General features: G+C 48.9%; 1 protein-coding gene across 1 annotated transcript in view; it reads right to left on the bottom strand.

Moving 5' to 3' along the window:
- LOC144136685 (uncharacterized) overlaps positions 1-20,534 on the bottom strand; it is a 57,329-nt gene that overhangs the window by 11,042 nt on the left and 25,753 nt on the right. The window contains exons 2-3 of the mRNA XM_077669214.1: positions 6,691-6,913; positions 5,467-5,814 (exon numbers count right to left, since the gene is read on the bottom strand). Coding sequence (XP_077525340.1) covers positions 5,467-5,814; positions 6,691-6,909 — 567 coding nt within the window. The 5' untranslated portion in view covers positions 6,910-6,913. The remainder of the gene's footprint in view (positions 1-5,466; positions 5,815-6,690; positions 6,914-20,534) is intronic.

A 20,534-nucleotide genomic window follows, 5' to 3' on the forward strand; every position in this document is an offset into this window, starting at 1 on the left:
GAAGGTGAAAGAATAAAATCTTCCCGCCGGTGGGTATACAGGCACTGCAGACGCTGTACTTCGTGTGGGCTGCTGGAGGCAATCATGGCGGCTCGGAGGAAAACGGGAGCACCGCCGGCGGGCACCGGACAAATAGGATGAGAACTCACGAACAGTCGGAGCTAGCCGCGCACTGATTGCCTTCCTAGACGCGAGGCCGCGCGGCTCGATTTGCGGTTTCCTCACGCGCAGGCGGAGAGCCGAACAGCGTGACTCGGGCAGTTTTTCTGAAGGAGTATTATCCGGTGCTCAGCGGCAGGTCTTTACCACGACACACACACACACCATCAGCACGTTTCAACAAGGCCGTCGACAAAACGGCTGCTCTCTAAGATGTGTTCTCTTTTAACTTTTTCTCGCCCACCCCCCCCCCCCCCCCCCCCCCCCCCCCGGGATAGTTAAGCGCGCGGTTGTAGGATACAGACCTCGCTCATTACGTGCAGCGTTCAGACGTAAGTTGTTTTCTGAAAACAAAGCTGCGCCATCGAAGACTTATGTTGCTTGCATTCTGGGCAAGCCAAGAGACGAGAAGGTGCCTGCATGTGATTGAGATTTCGTCCATTTTATGAGCACCGGTGAACACATAAATGTAAGAGTCGGTCGCGGTATACGTGAACAGCAGAGTGATGGTTGTAGTAGTAAGTAGTAGTAGTAGTAGTAGTAGTAGTAGTAGTAGTAGTAGTAGTAGTAGTAGTATGTAGTAGTAGTAGTAGTAGTGGTGGTGGTGGTGTGTTGTGGTAGTAGTAGTAGTAGTTGTAGTAGCAGTAGTTGCTGTAGCAGTAGTAGCAGTGGTCAGTAGTCAGTAGTAGTAGTAGTAGTGGTAAAACTACTAGTAGTAATAACAGCGGTAATGGTAACAGTTGGAGTAATAGTAGTAACAACAGTAGCACTAATAGCAGCAATAGCAGTAAGAAAAGTAACAGTAGTAGTAGTTCTAGTAGTACTCGCTGTAGCAGCAGTAGTAGTGGTGGCTGTAGTGCTGGGGGTCTGTCTGTCACAGCAAGAAACTCAATACGTCACCCTTCCAGCATAACGCAATCACTTTTGACCACTGGGTGTGACCCAGTTGTGTTGTTTTGTGGGCCTGCGAGTGGAGACCTCTGGTAGCCGAGTATCCAGCCATTAATTTAGGAATTTAGGGTCAGTGCCTTTAAGCCTCTTGGCAACACAGCTCGCTGGAGAACTTTTGCGATACATTAATTCTGCCTTCGCATAATTTTCTGACAGTCTACTTTCCTCTGGCTCTTCGTTGCGCCTGCGAAAACAACCGACCGACCGGTTCTGGAACGGTGAGTGCACAACAGACAAACTAATGTATATACATAGCCAGGACGAAAGCAAAAAAGAAGTTTCCTCCGAGTCATAGCTCGCCCTCGCATCCGCTAGAGAATAAAAATTTAAGGGAAAATAAAGCAGCGGTCATAAATACCAAGAACTGGACGGACCATTTTTTTGTTTTGTACGTCTCGTGTGTATTATGTTTATTGCTTCTTGTGACCGCAACCTCACGCGTGCCCGTTGGCGCAGGCGTGCGCTTTCCCCGGCCACCTCCCACGACAGCAGAACGAGTTTAACACGCAAGAGCAAAATCCTTTTCACGCAGGGCCACATAATAAACGCAGCGAGGGCGGCGCCGGGGCTAAACCTGTTAAGTGGCCATAAAAGATTACACAAGGCGGCCCAGGAGGTGTTGAGGTGGCACGAAGTCGAACCCACGAGCGAACAAAGTAACAAAAGACGAATCGACAGCCAAACAGCTCGGCCACAGCACAACACGCCCGGTCCCGATCGTGACACGGACAATTTAGATTCACGTGCAGGCTTGGGTCAGGCAAATGGGCTCGTAAAAGCGCCGCGGACCGCACAAGAAAGCGTCGCACGAACCGAGAAATCGGAGGTGGCTCGGCGTTCCGTGACGAGTGCAATATCGAGCAGTTATAATGCGCTACGTATGCCAATGCTGAGCGCGAACGGGGGGATCGTAATTCCGTGCGTCCAATCGGCCGTTTTATTACTTCGCTTTGCAGCTCGCAACGTGATGTGGCGGACGTGGAGAGGTCGAGCGCTCGCCGGCATCTGACGCGGCGGAGCGAGGGGTGACGTAATAGCGGTCGGCACGTGATGATTACGTGTCAATGCTCCGGATACAATGTAGAAACTCCGGAGAAGCCAAGCGTGATCCTCGTCTAGTAGTGTCATTAAAGAAACGACCGTGCGTCACTGTGCGCAGCGCGCTGCAGATGGCACTTCTCGCCATAGCACTTCTACCGAAAAAGTGGACCGTACATGCACACGGAAGAGCTTTACGTCAGCAAGCACGCGAATGACATGCTTGCTGGCGTCTGGGAGACATGGCTTGAGACACGGCAACGCAAGGTTCAATCCTGTCGTCCTGTCTCCTTTCTGGCCGCTGCTGAAACGCCTTATCCGTTCGACCTTTGCTTTGTCGCTTGCATTTTGATTTGATAAGTGAACTTTCGACCCGCAACAAAGTCGTACGCCTAACGACCGAAGAGCTAGTGGAACCATCAGAAAGGCAGGTAGGTTGCCGGTGACATCGGGATTCGAACCCGATACTTTCTCGTATACGATGCGAATGCCTCACTGCCGTCGCACCAGTCGCAAAGAGAGGCAACGACGCAAACGCACAAAACGACGGCGGTCAGCTGATGTCTGTAGTTGCTCCAGTTTTCTTCGCAATACAGTGATCAGATACACGCCGGAAGAAGAAAAAAAGAACCTCGTGACCGAATTTTTGCCCTTCACAGAAGCAAGAGAGCTCCAACTCCCCCTCGTTGCTACCATAAGAATATGGCCTCCTACGCCTTTTAGAACGTGGCTTCAGGTCATACATTCTTCGACACGGTGACCTTTATGCGTAGTTTAGAGGTTCGCCTTTACCTCTAAGAATGTCCTTCATTTATCAGAAGGAAAAAAATTTAAAGTGGGGCTGCAAGTAGAAAACGAACAACGTGAGGCCACGTTATTAACCGCTGCTGATCTGGTCATAACAGCCCACCACCAAAAATCCGGGCAGAGCGGGTATTTCGCCTCGCTGAACGACCGCTACACGAACGCCAACGACCTCACTCCCACAGACGCGTACACACGCCCAAGCCCAAGGCCGCAGAGTGGCCGGCGAAACAGCGCGTGCACTGCCGCGGCGCGAACGGAATTTCCCCTCCGCTGTGCCGGGGGCAGTACACCACTGCTGCTGGGGCGCAACCTTGAGACGCGTGAAGAGAGCACCACCACTCGAAGAAAGAGAGTGGGGAGGGGGGACAAGGCAGGGCTGGGGAGGCACACACGCACACACAAGGCCGCTGCTTTCAATGGGCGGCGGCTTCCTTTCGTCGCGGCGACAAAACGGGATCGTGTCTCGCGCAACACCACCGTCGAGGCGCGCTCGGCCCGGACAGGGCCTGGCCTTTCTTCAGCTCGACTATAGCTGCGCCGTTGTCCGGCTGGACGGCCGTGGAAGGAAAGCGAAACAGCTTGTTTCCCATGCGCCTCTGCCGCCGTGCGAGGAGCGACGAAACGACGCCCCGCATCTCGTGAAAGGAATCCTGTTGCTCTCTCTCGCATCGTGGAGGAACGCGGAGAGCGATGGAGTGTTGCAACCACCACCTCTCCCGCCCTTCTCCATCCCTCTTTTCTCTCGGCTGAGGCATCTTCAGAACAAGCCCTGTGTTTACAACCGGCCGACGGCGGCGTCTCAGATTTGGAGGTGGCGTTGAGATGATGGAGTTGGCGATGAGATGGTGGAGGGCTCCGGAATAATTTCAGCCACCTGAAGATCTTTAACGTGCACTGACAACGCACAGCACACGGGCGCCTTAGCGTTTTGTTACGGCAAAACGCCAAGGCGCCCGTGTGTTGTGCGATGTCAGTGCACGTTAAAGATACCCAGGTGGTCGAAATTATTCCGGAGCCCTCCACTACACAAAACGCCAAGGCGCCCGTGTGCTGTGCGATGTCAGTGCACGTTAAAGATCCCCAGGTGGTCGAAATTATTCCGGAGCCCTCCACTACGGCACCTTTTTCTTCCTTTCTTCTTTCACTCCCTCCTTTCCCCCTTCCCTTACGGCGCGGTTCAGGTGTTCAACGATATATGAGACAGATACTGCGCCATTTCCTTTCCCCCCAAAACCAATTATTATTATTATTATTATTATTATTATTATTATTATTATTATTATTATTATTATTATGAAATGATGAGAGCGTGCGCTGCGTTTCATATGCGACGGTTGTTGTGCGGTAAGGATGTGATCTCAGGCATTGCTCGAGGGTTGCGGCACTCGGTGTGAGGTTGCGGCCGCTAATTATTGATAGAATGTTTTCATCAGTGACTCGTCCCATGATCGTTTCAGCACTTCACCGCCGCATTCCAACAGGCCTCAGAAGCTGTTACATCAGCCGCAGTTATCTGTTCTGAAAGAGGCACGAAAGAAGGAAATGCGTTAGCGCATGAGGCGACTGCAGCGCTAAAATTTGTTAGTTTCGTCATTTTGCTGCTGGGGCAAATAAGAAAGATAAGAAGGACGGTCAGTGACTGCAGTGCAGCAAAAATAAATCTAAAATAAAAAATTCAAACAATATAAATAGAAATTGAGCGGCTGGCGAAGGAAGGAGAGCAAAATAAGATATTCCAGCAGCGCTTATACGTTGACACATGCCCGTCACTGTTGCGGCTTACCAGCTCTCATGATCCCAGGAAATCACGTATGCGACCCGGTTGTTTAGTACCCCATCCTGTTTACTCAGCAAACGTGTATCCTAAGAGAAGGTTCCCAAGCAACCGGGGGCTACAGCAAGGAGGGCCCGAGTCTCTAGTGAAATCTGTTATTTTAAACGAACTACGCGGTTGCCCATTCCTCACAAGCTATATTTACCAACGAGCACGATCCGTTACAGAGTCGACTATTCCTTCATTCCTATTTCGGAAACAGAGTTGCCATTCTGCTCATCATCATCCCACCAACATACACCGCAAAACAAAGGCCTTTTCTATTGATCTCTATTAATCCTGTCCTGCGCGTCGGCCACCTTACACCCGCCAACTTTCTAACTCCATCGCCTACCTAACATCCAGTCGACGCTTGCCTTCCCTTGGAGCCCAGTCTGTGTTACCTATGGGGCTATCGGCTATCTGTTCTCTGCATTGAATGCAATCTCCACGCCCATATCCTATTCTTGATTTCTGCTGGGATATTCTCAACTCGCGTTTGTTTCCTGACCATATGTGCTCTCTCTTCTTGCCTCCATGATTTTTGTTTCCATAGGTCACTGCCCTGTCCTCCAGTTTCAGACCCATATGTGGGTGGTGGCACAACTGTCGCACACTGTCCTCAATATATATTAAACACGGCATTCATTTAACTTGATCAACACTAGTGCAGCATGTATGTATAGTATATACCATACCTCCAGCTTGTCGAGCCCCTTGAAGACGGCCGAGTCGACGCCCTGTATCCGGTTGTCGGAGAGGTCGAGCAGGCGCAGTTCGCGCAGCGCGCGGAACTCGTTGGTGGCGAAGACGGGGCTCAGCTGGTCGCCGAGCAGGTTGGAGCCCAGGTGGAGCTCCTGCAGGCTGCCCTGGACGCCCTCCAGGAGGCGCTCGCTCAGCCTCCGCACCCGGTTGTGCGACAGGTCGAGCACGCGCAGGGGCACCCCGCTGGCGGTGAACAGCTGCGCCTCGAGGTCCTGGACGCCCGCGTGACGCTGGGAGAAGCGGTGGATGCGCTGCCGGTACGGCAGCATCGGGAAGTTGCCCTGCGCGGGAAGTTGTTTGCAGTGCGCGCGACTGCACGGCACAGCCGCTCGGAGACGCCAATGACGATCCCCGCAGGTTGTGCATATACGCAACCGAGGGAAGAAAGGACCGAAGGAAGGAAATAAGTGACCGTAGGTCTGTCCCTTACGGAGCACCAGTCAAGCTTTGTTAATAGGCAGTAACAGAAAGAAAGGAGAGAAACACACACACACACACACACACACACACACACACACACACACACACACACACACACACACACACACACACACACACACACACACACACACACACACACGCACGCACGCACGCACGCACGCACGCACGCACGCACGCACGCACGCACACACACACGCACGCACGCACGCACGCACGCACGCACGCACGCACGCACGCACGCACGCACGCACGCACGCACGCACGCACGCACGCACACACACACACACACACACACACACACACACACACACACACACACACACACACACACACACACACACACACACACACACACACAGGCGAGAGAGAAATGATAATGGATTAAGTCCGATGGCACAACAACTGACCTAATGTATAAAACTTTTCGACTGCCCTTAAACTGCGCCTAAATTTTTGGTCCAATATTTGCCCCCTCCCCAATTTGATAACGCTCCACACTGCTGCCACAAATGCGAAAACAAAGAAATGCGACGCTAACTCGCGCGCGCTCTCGCGCCCACACGTTAAATAAACATAATATTAAACTTGAAAATCTAAAAGCGAGCTTGGTGTCTCCTAATCGAGAGGTTCCTCCAGATGAGATAATGGCCCAACTGGCATTCCCACTGCGCGAAAACTGAGCAGTCTTTCCTCCTCGATGCTTGCGCACTGCTTACCTGGAAGGCGACCCTGTCACAGTTGATGCCGGTGCCGTTGTCGGGTGGTCCGACCAGGTAGCAAGAGCAGGGTTTCAGCATGGGCGCCATGGAGGTGAACAGCTTGGCACAAGGCACGTGTACGAAGCGGCTCTCCTGAGCCGATCCGAGAGCAACCACCGCAAGCAAGGCGGCCAGCGGTTGCAGCCACCGGACTGCGGGCTCGCGTCCAGACGCCATCGGGCTGCGCAGCAAAGGGTAACGAAATTAATTTGACGCAGTAATGGAAATCAAATAGCCTGCTGAATAGAGTCCTGGTGTGCCTGGTCTACACCCAGTTGATTTTCATTGACCGTTCATGTAAAAGGAGTGTATGTTTAGACTTTCGCAGCCGCTCAGTTCGCGGTTTCAGAGCGCGATTTAGAATACGTCTGTGCATAGTCGTTGGTGGTGGTTAAAGCAAAAAGGGGCATGCTCTTGCAAAAGAGGACCTTTCAAACTTTAATTTGAATTCAGCGCTTTGCAGTTGCATTTCTTTGAAAAGTAGTTGCAGCCGGAGAAGCAAAACTCGTCGAACACCCCATGTACCCCCTTGGTCAAAATTCCCCAGGCAATAAAGTTTGACTTCTGTGCCGTATTATTACCCTTAAGGCAACCATGCAGCCTGAAGAGTCCAGATGAGTTTAGACAAGCTTTTTCTCTAATTTACGAATATTTGGAAACTTCCTCTTCATTTCGACAAGGACGCTGGTTAATGGCATCCTAGTGGAAATCAAGCGGAAGAAGCGGACTTGGGCAGGGCATGTAATGCGATGGCAAGATAACCGATGGTCGTTAAGGGGCGGCAGAAAGTAAGGTGGGCTGATGAGATTAAGTTTGCGGGGATAGGATGGCCGCAGCTGGCACAGGACAGGGTTATTTAGAGAGATATGGGAGAGGCCTTCGCCCTGCAGCGGGCGTAGTCATGATGATCATGATGGTGACGATGATGATGATGATGATGATAGAAACTTCGGACGGACTATACCTGTCCAACCATACACGGCTGAAAGGCGAGCTCTGTGACCCGAAGACTTTTTTGACCAAAGTAATAATAATAATAATAATTGATTTTTGGGGAAAGGAAATGGCGCAGTATATGTCTCATATATCGTTGGACACCTGAACCGCGCCTTAAGGGAAGGGATAAAGGAGGGAGTGAAAGAAGAAAGGAAGAAAGAGGTGCCGTAGTGGAGGGCTCCGGAATAATTTCGACCACCTGGGGAACTTTAACGTGCACTGACATCGCACAGCACACGGGCGCCTTTACCTCACGGTTCACACCGAATATGCCTGAAGCCCCGCAGTAAGCGGGAACGAGAGCGAATGCACGACGCGCCGCCACCGAGCGTGTACTGCGCCGGCAGCCACTCGAGACCAACGTGACATCCTTGAAGCGTGTCGTGCGCTCCCAACCTCGGAGCCGCCGAGTGTGCAGCGCACGCTGCTTTCGCTGCGCGCGTTGTCGCTTCCTCACAGCGGCAGCGGCAGCGGTGGCTGCGTCGAGGCTGCCGTGTACGTACTGACTCGATACGGAGCGAGGGCGTGCGGCCGTGCGCTGATCTCGACGGCCACCTCGACGCTTATCCTCCTACACGAGGACGGGAGAGCGCCTTCCCAACGAGGAAGAGACGGGCACATTACTTTCTCTGGAGAACGTGCCCCTGTCAGTAGCCGCGCCGCCGCGGATCCGCGTTCTTGTTGCTCGACGGACGCGTTTACCGTCTTGATATATCTTCGGCCCAGAGAGAGCCCGGCAGGGAGCAATAACGCGAGGCTCCTGGCGTGTGCGCTGGTCGGAGCGTGTCCTGACCGCGTGGCGGTGCAGGTTATCTCGGGATCATCGGGCTGAGCGTATCGCCTCAGCTGGATCCGTTCGAAACACTGGGATTCGCGCTGCAATGGCCTGGTGCAGGCCGCTCGCCACTCATGAAAGTGTAGGGGAGGCACTGGCTGGCGCGTGTCTAGAGAACCTCGGAGAGGTCAAGATGTCGTGTGTCGCGAGTGTGGACACGTAGGGTGAAAGAAAAATTCATTTTGACAGTGAACAGCGGTGGGACACTCTGTGGGGCTTATAACAAAGTGAAATGGGGGTAGCACAGATCGCTGGATCGCTATTAGTCACATCCGACCTCTCAATGGCTCCAGGTGTACGGTCTGATAAAGGAGAATAAGTTTGCAGCGATAACGTTGTCGCAGCTGACGCAGGAGCAGGATAAGCTTGTTAACTGCGAATCAATGAGATGGACCTCTGTCCTGCTGTGGACGTAGGTAGACTGATGATGGCGATTATGATGAAGACGGTAGTGAAATTAAAACACTAGCTAGTCAAAATAAGCTATCGGTTGTCAAGTAATATTGGTGGCCAATAAAAATACGCCTTGGCATTGTGGGCAGACGAAGCGGTCTTTTGAAGGCGGAGAGCCATCCTCCCAGTCTGTCACATGAGATTTTGCTCTCACATCTTGGCCTCGGCGGTAAACGCAGAACTTCATTTTTTTAAGACCGCGTTTCAGCAGACGTTGGACGTCTCGAAAGGACAGTGCGAAGCCGTTTTCTTTTTACTGCTGTTTCAATCGCGTTGCTTCTTCCAAAACCAGATTGAGCGTCTTGAACATTTCCTCTCATGCACATTCTTCGCAGCTCATCTACGTTCTTCGATTATGAGGAACACTACGAGGAACACGTTTGCTTGTAAAAGTTGTTTGTAAAATATGATCTTAGTCTTAACATTCATTAGAAACTGTCGTAATCAGTGCGCTTTTTTTCCATCCCTGCTTTACTCTTTGTGACTGACTCTCCTCTTCAATTAACTTTTGGTTTTTCGACCGCATACTACATTTAAAGAGATAGCTAACACAGTTACAAATAACACAAGACGCAGAATGAAAAGGGACGCGAGAAAGGCACAAACCTTTCAAGTTTGAAAAATATCACCACGAATATAGACTTAAATTTATCCGAGGAGTGGCAGTTACATACGTGCTGCAAACCAACGCGAGCGAATTGCGCCAGCTTTCTGCCCTTCATGGTTTTGAAGTTCGGCTGCTGGTATTCTAAGGTCGCGGGTTCGATCCCGGCCACGGCGGCCGTGTTTCGATGGAGGCGGAAGCTGCATACAAAAACGCGCTTGTGCTGTGCGATATCAAAACCCCATGCGATATCAAAACCCAATCGTTAAAGAACCCCATGTGGTCCAAATTAATCCGGAGCCCTTCACTACGGCGTTCCTCATTGCCTGTGTATAGCTTCGGTACGTTAAACGCCAGTAATCACAAATCATCTTTCTCACCTCCCTGCCTTCGCTCATGCTCACTGCGTCCGTGCCCTGCAAGGAGAATCTACCAAGGTGACAAATAACAAGAATCCGCACATGGCAAGCTATTGCGAAGGTGCTCACAGTCATGAAAGTTTAACGGCTGTTCTTGGACGGCAAGTCAACTCAGCAGCCAACATTTGGCCTTGTGGAGTTGGTAGGCGCTGGAATCACAATGAGAAGTGAAGGTATCCAATTTACTCCTAGGTTGCCGGCAGTTACGCAGTACATGAGCCGCTGTGTTCTTGACGTCGGAGGCCTGAATTCTTATCATGTCGTTGCTATCGCATTTCGATAAGGGGAATTTTTTAAAAGAGATCGCGCGTACCTTTCCCTCACTGCAAGATAGTCCCTCCCACGGTCGGTATTAATTTCATTAAGGCGTTCTTGTTCACTAGTTATGTGAACAAGAACGCCCCAGACAGCCAGGATTTATTTCTTATTACAGCTAGCCCCTTAAAATAGCCAACAGTCAGTGCGTTTGTTCAGCTTTTCATCACTGCATCATATTTGCGATGAACGTACTCTCACGTGATGCACAAAGCTAGATGTTCTTGTAGCTAGCCCTTTCAAGTTTCAAACCCCATCTATTTCTAAGCAGAAGTCACTAAGAATTTGCTAATATATACAGTGCGAGTAGTGTTCTCATTGAAAACCTAACTAGTACCCAAGTCGGAATTACAGAATTGTTTTGTTAATTTCCGAGAAGAAATGGCATGGGAATTGCTTGATAAGCAAGCATGCAATAAATGCAGTCTAGTCTGTGCGCGCCTCTAGTTCGGCCTCTGCCCACTCGATTACCAACGACGAAGTAAAAGCTGCTAACCGATAAACAAGTGTTGTGCCGTACTTTTACTGCGGTTGTTATGAACGGATTAAATCTAGGTGTGCACAAATTAAGAAATTTCCTGCTTCAGGCGGCACAAGAGAGACCTAGCATTTTCGAACCCTTATAAACAGAAGTACTGGTTTATCTATCATAGTTCTGTGAGGTCTTCAGAAAAACTTGTAGCTAGCTGCATCATTTCTTTTCTTTTAAACTAGATGAGCGCAGCTTTTGGATAACATAACCATATTTGGACTCTAATGTGCTTAAAATCTAGTCGACGTCTGAAATTTTCACAAGCTGTAATGGCGATGTTCACAGCTCAATTCAAACGACTTTTTATTCGGTACTTGCACCATAAGCCATAAAAAAAAAAACAATGATTCTCAGCGTTAGAAGTGCTTAGTGCTGTAATTTCTTATTACATTTCTTATCGCGTGTTGTTCAAAACTAACGCAAAGAACAAAGCACTTCACTTCAGTGTAGTTTTACTATGTGATCGCTAACACATCAGTGTTGTACACCCACGCCTACTGTAATTTGAGATCTATCTACACTTTTCATAAAAAATCTTCAAACAATGTTGTTTGCTCTTCAGACGCTTAGTGGGAAGTTTATGGCTTTGTAGTTTAATAGAGTCCCCTTCTAAGCCTGTCGGTCTTCCGGTGTGCATATTCGTGCTCCGCTTTAGAGCTCACACACCAACGATGTGGTCCGAATTCTTTTGATAAAGGCTCTACTTTCGCCGGTGTTATTTAAAATACTCTTTAGTCCGCCCTGCCATATCAGTGCCAGTCAACGTTGTTAGCATTTTCGGCCTTGTTAGAGGTTATTGAGGCAAGCAGTGGCAAACTGCGTGGCTTAGGCTTACACGATAGAGCTTTGAGCCCTGTATTCCTGGAAAGCATCTGACCTTTATAGCGCTTTAAAACTTTCCACTCTCATCTAGACTGAAGACATCGCGCATCGAGTACCTGCTGTGCTGATGCTTCCAAGCCAGTCCGGAGGTCGTAAGCTTGTTACGGGCTAAGTATGGTTGACGACTGGCCTAGAAAAAAAACAACAACGAAAGAACATACCTAAATTCGAATGTGACTTGTTTCGGAACACCGCCTCTTGGTGCTCCTGTTTTCTCTCGAATAGCAGACTTGTTTTGTTCGTAAACCATTAGCTAACTTATAGTGCACTTATATTATTTTTTGTGGCTGACTACAGAAGGGAACAATATGACAGGCTGTCTAAGCATACCCTGCTCAAATATTTTCACACGGTTGCTCCACACAGGCGAGGCAACGCATATAACACCATTATTAACGAAGCTCACCCACGGCCCTACAGAAACGTCATGATTTGAATTTCAGAACGTGCTTCGGCCATTCGTATCGTGCACTGCTATCAGCTGTATAATTTCGCCCCGCCCAGTGAATGAGGCGTTCGAATACAATGGGCTTAGCTTGGGCCTTTCGAGCAAGACTTCCGTGCTTGCTGAACGGACGCACCCATCTGCATCAAGCTGCAAGTTCGAACTGCGACCGCGCTTGCACTTCGCACATTGCAAGCAACTGGCTTCTGTGCGCTGTTTATTCCCACGCCTAGCCTTGCACATTGCGCGGTGTGGAGAGGCGAGCAGAGTGTGCAGGCCTTGTCAACATCCTTGTCCTGGCGCCGTTACAGTTAGCGGGAACACACCTCTCACGCGCTTTTATTCATTAAGCTCAAAGAACTTTATTTTCCGATTCCGGTGTATTCCGTATGCTGGCCTGAGTAGTTCTGCTTTCGGAGCTGTCGATATCTGCTTCTTTTTTTTCCCAGTAAGCGAATTTTTTCACCTCCCCAAACACATCTTTTTCTAGCGAACACCACACTACGCACAATATACTACACTATACAGAGCACTGCACCGAACAAGACAGGACACCCGTAATGGCAACTCGCCCAAATAAATGCGTTAACAAATTTTTTCGGCACACACATAAAATTTAATCTTGCGTCATGGCCAAAATGTAGAAGCAACTCAGGATATTTCTCGCTCTGTTTTTTCGTGCGTACTCATCAGAGCTATAGCCATATGAAAAAAAAATTATCGAATACAATGCAAAAGAAGAGACGTTGTTACGTGGAACGTGTTTCATCCGGTGTCCTTCATTTTGAAACGAAGAAACCATGGCGAGGACGGCTTAAGAGTTTGAATCTCTTTCCATTACCGCGATGTAGTTTTGTGTACGCTGTTCAGATGACCCTAATCGAGCTCACTCCTGCAGCCTTTGGAAGTGCAAGTCTTTTTGCAGGCAATGACGTCCTCATTTTCGACGGATTGAAGGCAGGCAGTGTTGTTGATGAATCGACAGTATCGCCAGACCTTCATTATAGTACCTCACCTACAATGCAGCTCGGTAATTAGTGTCTGTAATTTGCATTTGATTAGGCTCTCTCAATCTTATTAAAAAATCGTCAAAATCTCATGCACTCAAGCCTTACGTAACGTATAGACGCTGCATTACCGGTGCCTTTGTTCGTATTGGACTTCTTAAAAACTAGTTTTCTGCATCACCGGGAAAGACATCTCGTCTTGAAGCAACGACAAGGAATTACATGAGACGAAGCGCACACGCCCTCCCGGCTGAATGTCCTATGACACCTCCATGTGTAGTTGCTATGGCCGTCATCGATTTTCTAGCGTACAAGTACGGACAAAAGTATATGTAGCATGCTATTGGCTTCTAACATTTGTCAGGCGTTGCCCAATTGAAATTCCCAGCTATGGTATGGGCATGCCGTAGTGACGCTAGTGTATTTCTCATAGACAATGTTGCTTCATCTCTGATACACATGGCATGATTGCACTTTCAACGGAATAGCGTGCTCCGTTTACTTATGTGCGCACCTGTACATACTCCCAAATACTGCCTAGCACACTACAGAAACGAAGGAGATGTGCTTCTATGTATTTTTGGATGCGTACTATAGTTAGTTCTTCTTGCTTACTGACTGACGGGGGAGCCAAATAGAATAAGTTAGGTCACTTGTATGCCGCCTCGCAACCCGCGGTTGACAATATATATATATATATATATATATATATATATATATATATATATATATATATATATATATATATATATATATATATATATATATATGTATATATGTATATATATATATATATATATATATATATATATATATATACATATATACATATATATATATATATATATATATATATATATATATATATATATATATATATATATAAAGCCCGTAATAAGCGAAGACAAGTTCATCCATTTGTTAAATCGGCGATAATTATGATGGAGACGAATAAAAGAAGTGACAGATGTAAAAGCAGGTGACACAATACATGGCGCTTTGCTGTGTCACCTTCTGCTCTGTCTGTCGTCCTTTAAGCGCTGTCTACACCAGAATATGAAGCGCCAACTGGCCCCATACTCGCTAGTCTTCAACTCCGCAAATGGCTGCCGGTCGCACGCTGAGATTTTCGGTAGGAGGCCGTGCTCGCATTGTTTTCGCTCAAACCAGATGAGCAGCGAGTACAAGTACACGCCGCCATTCGTTCGATGCCTTCTTCACTTTTGTACGCCTGTACACAGAGGGCACCGTGACACCGGCGTGCACAACGCTTGTACGCGGGTAGGCCACCTTCACGGCTGCCGCGCCGAGAGTGTAGTGATGGTGGGCGTACCGAAGGACGGACACCCCGCCGTCGATGCCGGTCAGCGCCGACTCTCGCTGCAGGGCAGCGAGTGGCCTAGAAAGAGAGTGGCAGCACGCTCTGAGATCGGCGTGAGAAAATGGAGGGGGACGTCGGCGAAGCGCCGTGGCAAGCGCCGCTCCAAGGGCCCGAGGCGTCACACCGAGTATACAGCGAGTGTATATTCACTAGCGTGGCCGATTGTTGGATAACAGTGGATGGCGTCTCAATGCGATTAGAAAATAGCCGCGTAGTGAAGTGGAGGCCATCCAATTACTCCCTGTGCGAGACTGGTATAGGACGACGCGGGCCTCAAGTAAGGAAAGTGCTCGAAACCGGGCGTACGTGCGCGCCTCAGCGCGGCACAAAGCACGGGAGCGTGCCGTATAAATGAACGTGAATGGCTCGAAGGCCGTGTGCACGAACGATCGCGTGCCCGTGCACGTGCACCAATAATAATAATAATAATAATTGGTTTTTTAGGGAAAGGAAATGGCGCAGTATCTGTCTCATATATCGTTGGACACCTGAACCGCGCCGTAAGGGAGGGGATAAGGGAGGGAGTGAAAGAAGAAAGGAAGTAGTATGCGCCGTAGTGGAGGGCTCCGGAATAATTTCGACCACCTGGGGATCTTTAACGTGCACTGACATCGCACAGCACACGGGCGCCTTAGCGTTTTTCCTCCATAAAGACGCAGCCGCCGGGGTCGGGTTCGAAGGTGCCCGTCAGTTTCAGCAGTTTGAGCACGCCTGGCTGTGTACGGAGCGCTCGTCTGAGGAAAGTTGAAACGAGCTTGGCGCTAATTGCAGACGCCGCTTCGCGTACACGTGCGCAGTTAATAGAGTGCGACAGAAAGCAGTGAATGTACTGTCATCAACAAATTAAATGCGAACAAGAGAAACGTAATGTAAACGCAAAAACAGAAAATATTAGCTCCTGGAGTGGAAATACAAGCAACGTTGATTAACGCTTCTAAAGGATAGTTTTCGCGCCTTCGATGTAAAATTAGGCTGCGCTAGTATTAAGCTTCGTCCGGTTGAGATTCGTTATTTTGCTGCTCGTTCTTCAATCGCTTGATCGTGTTCATTAGTTGCTGATACTACTCTAGATTTAACTTTGGGGAAGAGTTCTTTTTAGCTCGTTTCACAAATTCATCGCGAGGTTAGAAAACTGCATGTGGTATAAATCTACCCCAGGTCCTCCAACAAGGCGTGCGCGTCATGAACTACATTATAGCTTCGCCAAATATAAATCTCATGGAGAAATCAATTTACAGCCAGAATGACTACTATCTTCGATCAACTGCACACGTGTGTGGTTGCAGCACCGCTTATTGGCACTCCGAGAGATTTGGAAATATTTACCCACACATCCCGCCAACTTAACTTCCTTTTTTACATAATCTGCCCCTGACTCAAGATTTTTATTTAATCGTCCTTGTAGTTTTCTGATCTCCGTTTCTGCCTCTGCCCTTCTGCACCTTCAGGAGGAATCCACCTCTCTGTCACGTCTGCTGACACATCTTATTCCGTCAGAAACTAGTCTACCTGAAAGACTTCTCTAGTTGCCGTTCTGTCGTCTAGTTGTACTAGTTGTACACCTAGTAGTTGTCAAGCATTAGTTGACTAGCAGCGACTGCTCTGCTATAGACTAATAGTGGTAAACTAGTAGTTGTCTAGTGTCAAGTGTAACTGGCGGTCGTTTATTAGCTTAAACTAGCTATATTGTGTCCAGAGTACAAGGAGCTGACCTAATCTTTTATCTAGCCTAAAACTGGCACTCCTATGCAACGTGTACAGACAGAGAGCGTAACAGTTTTACGTATACATAATCCCGGTGCCAGAAATAAAAGGCAGATTCAAAGCCACACAGAGCATCAGGCAGAGAGTTTGGAAAGCGAACGGGACACAAATACCAAACTCGTGCACAACGTTAACCGCCGTGCCAGCGGCATGCGACCAGCGTCAACATCCGGCGCCCCAGCCAGACTAGCCCATTGCCAGTGTTTCTCAAATCACGTGCGTCCTCAGCCAGCGCAACTAAAATCCTGGATGTTGTCCAGCGCCACCACCGCCGTTCACTTCCGCACGTGTTCGCATGCAGTTATGCGGGACGCTGAATTTGCACAGGGTATAGTTTCTCTGCGGCCCGTTACCAATGAGAGCTTCCGCGTCCTTGCGAATGGCTGCTCAGGCGGCCTTGGCACGCTAATGGTGATGCCGCGCCGTGCACTTATCTGCGGGACGCGAGAGTTGGCCGCCACGCCTGCCTGCGAGGCACCCTTATTACACGCCGACGCGTAGGAAGGGACGCACGCACGACAGAGAAGATTCCATTACGGAATAAGCCGCGCTAAATCGCTGTAAACACACCGACGAAGCTAGGAGAGCGATAAAACACTATAGGTTGTATACGGGCGAGTAACAGTGGTCGTGGTTTTTTCCAGCAGACAAACGAGAACAATACACTGGATCTGATAGGTGATGCGGTTTGTATAAGGTAAGCACAGAAGTTCTTGCCATTTCTGATGTCGCATTAGAAAAATGAACACTGATACGGGAATGGCTCCCACGAGGGCTGGAAGATCGCTTGTGGAGTGCACACAAACATCGACCACGACTAATACACACGTGTTGCGCCTTCACAGTAGTCATAGCTCGTGAGCGGCGAAAAGGAGCCCTTGCGTTAGTTTAGATGAGTCTCTCGGTGTGAGGCACAGGGTCCCATGATGGCAGCCAATGTCAGGCACGCTTCGGCCTGTCATACAGGGTACTGCTTTTGTCACTGGTGAGCACTGGATCGAATACGAATGCATTGCAATGCTGGGAGAGCTGTGACAAGCAGCCTGTTTTCAATCGTTGTTACTTATCGGCACCCGGCACCGTGTATAGGCAATCAACTTGCTCAACTCGGACGCCTTCTCAGTGTGGTGCAGGCGATGTCTTACGGTTTCATCGGAAATCTGGAAGCGTACGGCAAGTACACCACATGCTTAACTGCTGTCGTTCTCTATGAAAGCCTTCAGGACCTCATCATCCGACATGTATGTCCGCCGACTGCGGGGTGCATAAAAAAAAAAGCAGATAACACAAGCTGAACTTTCGGAACCAATTAATGCCTGGCAGCGCATTTAATCACAGCATTTTATTCACAAAGGCTTGACGTACTACGCGACTTGATTCCTCAGCTGACAAGCCCATTTTAAAGTAAAAAATAGACAACCCCTTATGAGCTGTTTCGTCAACTCCGTTTTTCTTCATCACTGCTCAAGCTATATGACTTCTGTGAGAGTTGCAACAAGCGCGTAACTGTCACAGTCAGCGTCCCTGCTTTTATCTTCAAGATTTATTCTGCACATGATGCATAGCTATTCCCATATCAGTGTTCACTATTGCAGCGCGCCCTCAAAAATGGCGAGAACTTTTTGGTTACCTCGTAAAACTGAATGTGAAAATACTACGAAAAAGTAATTGGTTAAATGAGAGTGAGAGAGAGGATATTTGTTTATTTATTTGAACATATTGTTTTATTTGTTTATTTATTTGAACATGCATCTTTGTACTGCGTATGCAGATGGCCTTTGTCTCGCGCTCGACGTGACTCGGGTGGAAGGCGAGTTGGTGGTATGTGGCAAGCTTGAGATAATCACAGTGCTTAACGAATAGTAATCAGGGGCTAGCACCATCTGCAGATGCTTGCAACCATGCGTTTTTCAGCTCGAAAACTGCGCAGGGAGTTGTTTTGAAGACATTGGCTCTCGGTTCGCGGTTAATGCACTTTTGATAACTGCCTTTCACAGTCATTGCATTCGGTTGAAAAGTTGGTTCATAATCAAAATAAAAAAAAATGGAGGTAGACATCAAGAACCAAGGTGAACTGTTTAGTACACTGTCTTTAGAATTTTAGAAGCAATGGTATACGGTTGCTCCGTCAAGGTGCGTGTACATAGCATCATGTTATGTGGCACATCTATGTGACACTCTACTAAGTGACACTCTACTAAGTCACTCAAACAACTAAGTGACACTAAACCTTCACGAACGCATAGTCAGAAGTAAAACGTAGTAGCAGCAACCAATCTGTCTGCCGAGGAGCACGTAACTCGTGAGGCGTAACAAAGACGAGCTGGAAAGAAAGGTTCAGCCAGCAAACGCGAGATCTCTCTCGCAACCTGTACATAGATGCTGCGACGCATCGCCCAAGATACAAACAAGATCGAAAACGCAGGGAAGCCTCGAAAAAAAAGAAGAAATGTATGTACTCGCACATAACGAGCGGTTGCAAACAGGCGCGCAAACGCGTGGTTGTCAAACAAAGCGAGCTGCACTGCAGGGCGTTGATTGCCTTCGTTCGGATGTTCTGCCCGCATAGGCAGCTTGCGCGTACGTATAGGTAAGGTGCGTCGAAGCGCGTCACAGTGCAAGTGTGGGGACAAGTGCGGGACTCTCCTTCCGCACCGATCTCCGAAAGATCGAACGAGGAAATGAAGTCACAGATGACCGGGCAAAGCTGGCCGATATCTGCTCCGTGGGAGGCATTTTCTTCAGACAGCATCCCGGGTGAGAGCGAGGAGGCAGCTCGGAGGATCGGGTGGCTTTTACCCTCGAGAGGACTCCGTAATCTGCAGCCTTGGATTCACCCTGGTTTTGTTTTCTTTATTTCTAGTTTGTCCTGAGTTCGCTCCGATTCTTCGCGGAGATAAACGGGGCCGGAAGGTAAGCATTAGAGCGACTTCGCCGTTCCCTGACAGCTTCGACCCATTCCGCGTTGCAGGAGCCCACCATTGCCCAAGGTAGTGAAGAGAATTTCGGCGCGTCATTACACAGATTGGTGTTTTTGCTGTGTTTTCGAGCGGTTTTTTTTTTCTTACCGCTCTTTCTTTATTTCTATACGCTCAAAGCAGAAGCGCTATGGCGCTTCCCAAGCGTGGAGAATTTACCGATATGGTTTAACGGCTTTCACGAACGCATTCGGCACAGCCGTGCAACGAAGAACACGTAAATGACAAAAGGTATCAGTTAAAAAAAATTGCTGAAGGCACTTAAGCTCTGCCTTAAGGGTACGACGCGATAGCGTTAATGGGTTAATGCTCGTATATGCCGAATTAATAATTATCTACTTTGCATCCATCGTTCCCCAGGCGGCACTCCTGGCGCAGTGCTGCGGCGGTTAAGCGATGCGCGACTACCCTGCGATGGCAGGTGCTGCCACCGGTGGGCCTCGTGACACCCGGGTTGCTCTTCCCGAGCAACCTCTCGCGGCCAATGATTAATTTAACTGCCACTGTGGTCAGTTTGCTCGCAATCCGGGGGGGCAAGTTGTGATGACGCCACAAGGTCGCGTGACCTAGGTGGCCCACCTAGGTTGCTTCTCCGGAGATTTTTCACTCGCAACGCCGACGACGACGCATTTTCTGCAAGAGGGGAACGGGAACTATATCACTATATTGCGTTAGAAGATATCACCGCCAGACACGTTACATGCACTGAACGGCCAAGACTTCTCCCATTTATTTTTACTCCCAATCAGCCCAGTATTGCGCCAGACGCGGCCAGCCAACTTCGCAAATTTCTTAATATCATCACTCCACGTGACTGCTTGCCGCATTCGACTTGGTTTCTTTTCGCTTGAAATCAAATCTGCTGCAATAGCACACCCTTGGTTGACTTTAAAACAGATTGCGTCTTCCGCCGAAATCAGTTGTCTTCGCTTGAATTTAACAAAGATATCATTACCTTGAGTTTGGTCTGTTATTCATGTTGCTCTCTGCGTGTCCCTTAGGGTTATCCATAATCATTTTAGTTTCCATACCACTTGTCTGTCCACTTGAGCGAGCACTTTGTAACAAGTCTTGATGTACGAGAATTTGGGGACATGACTGACTAAGGAATGAGTGTTTTATTTAACATGTTTTGGGTCAGACTGTGTTGCGACGACCGCAAATATCATGAGCAGGCAAAAAAACTGAGGT

The sequence above is a fragment of the Amblyomma americanum genome, chromosome 6 (assembly GCF_052857255.1).
Source record: "Amblyomma americanum isolate KBUSLIRL-KWMA chromosome 6, ASM5285725v1, whole genome shotgun sequence".
Taxonomy (NCBI): domain Eukaryota; kingdom Metazoa; phylum Arthropoda; class Arachnida; order Ixodida; family Ixodidae; genus Amblyomma; species Amblyomma americanum.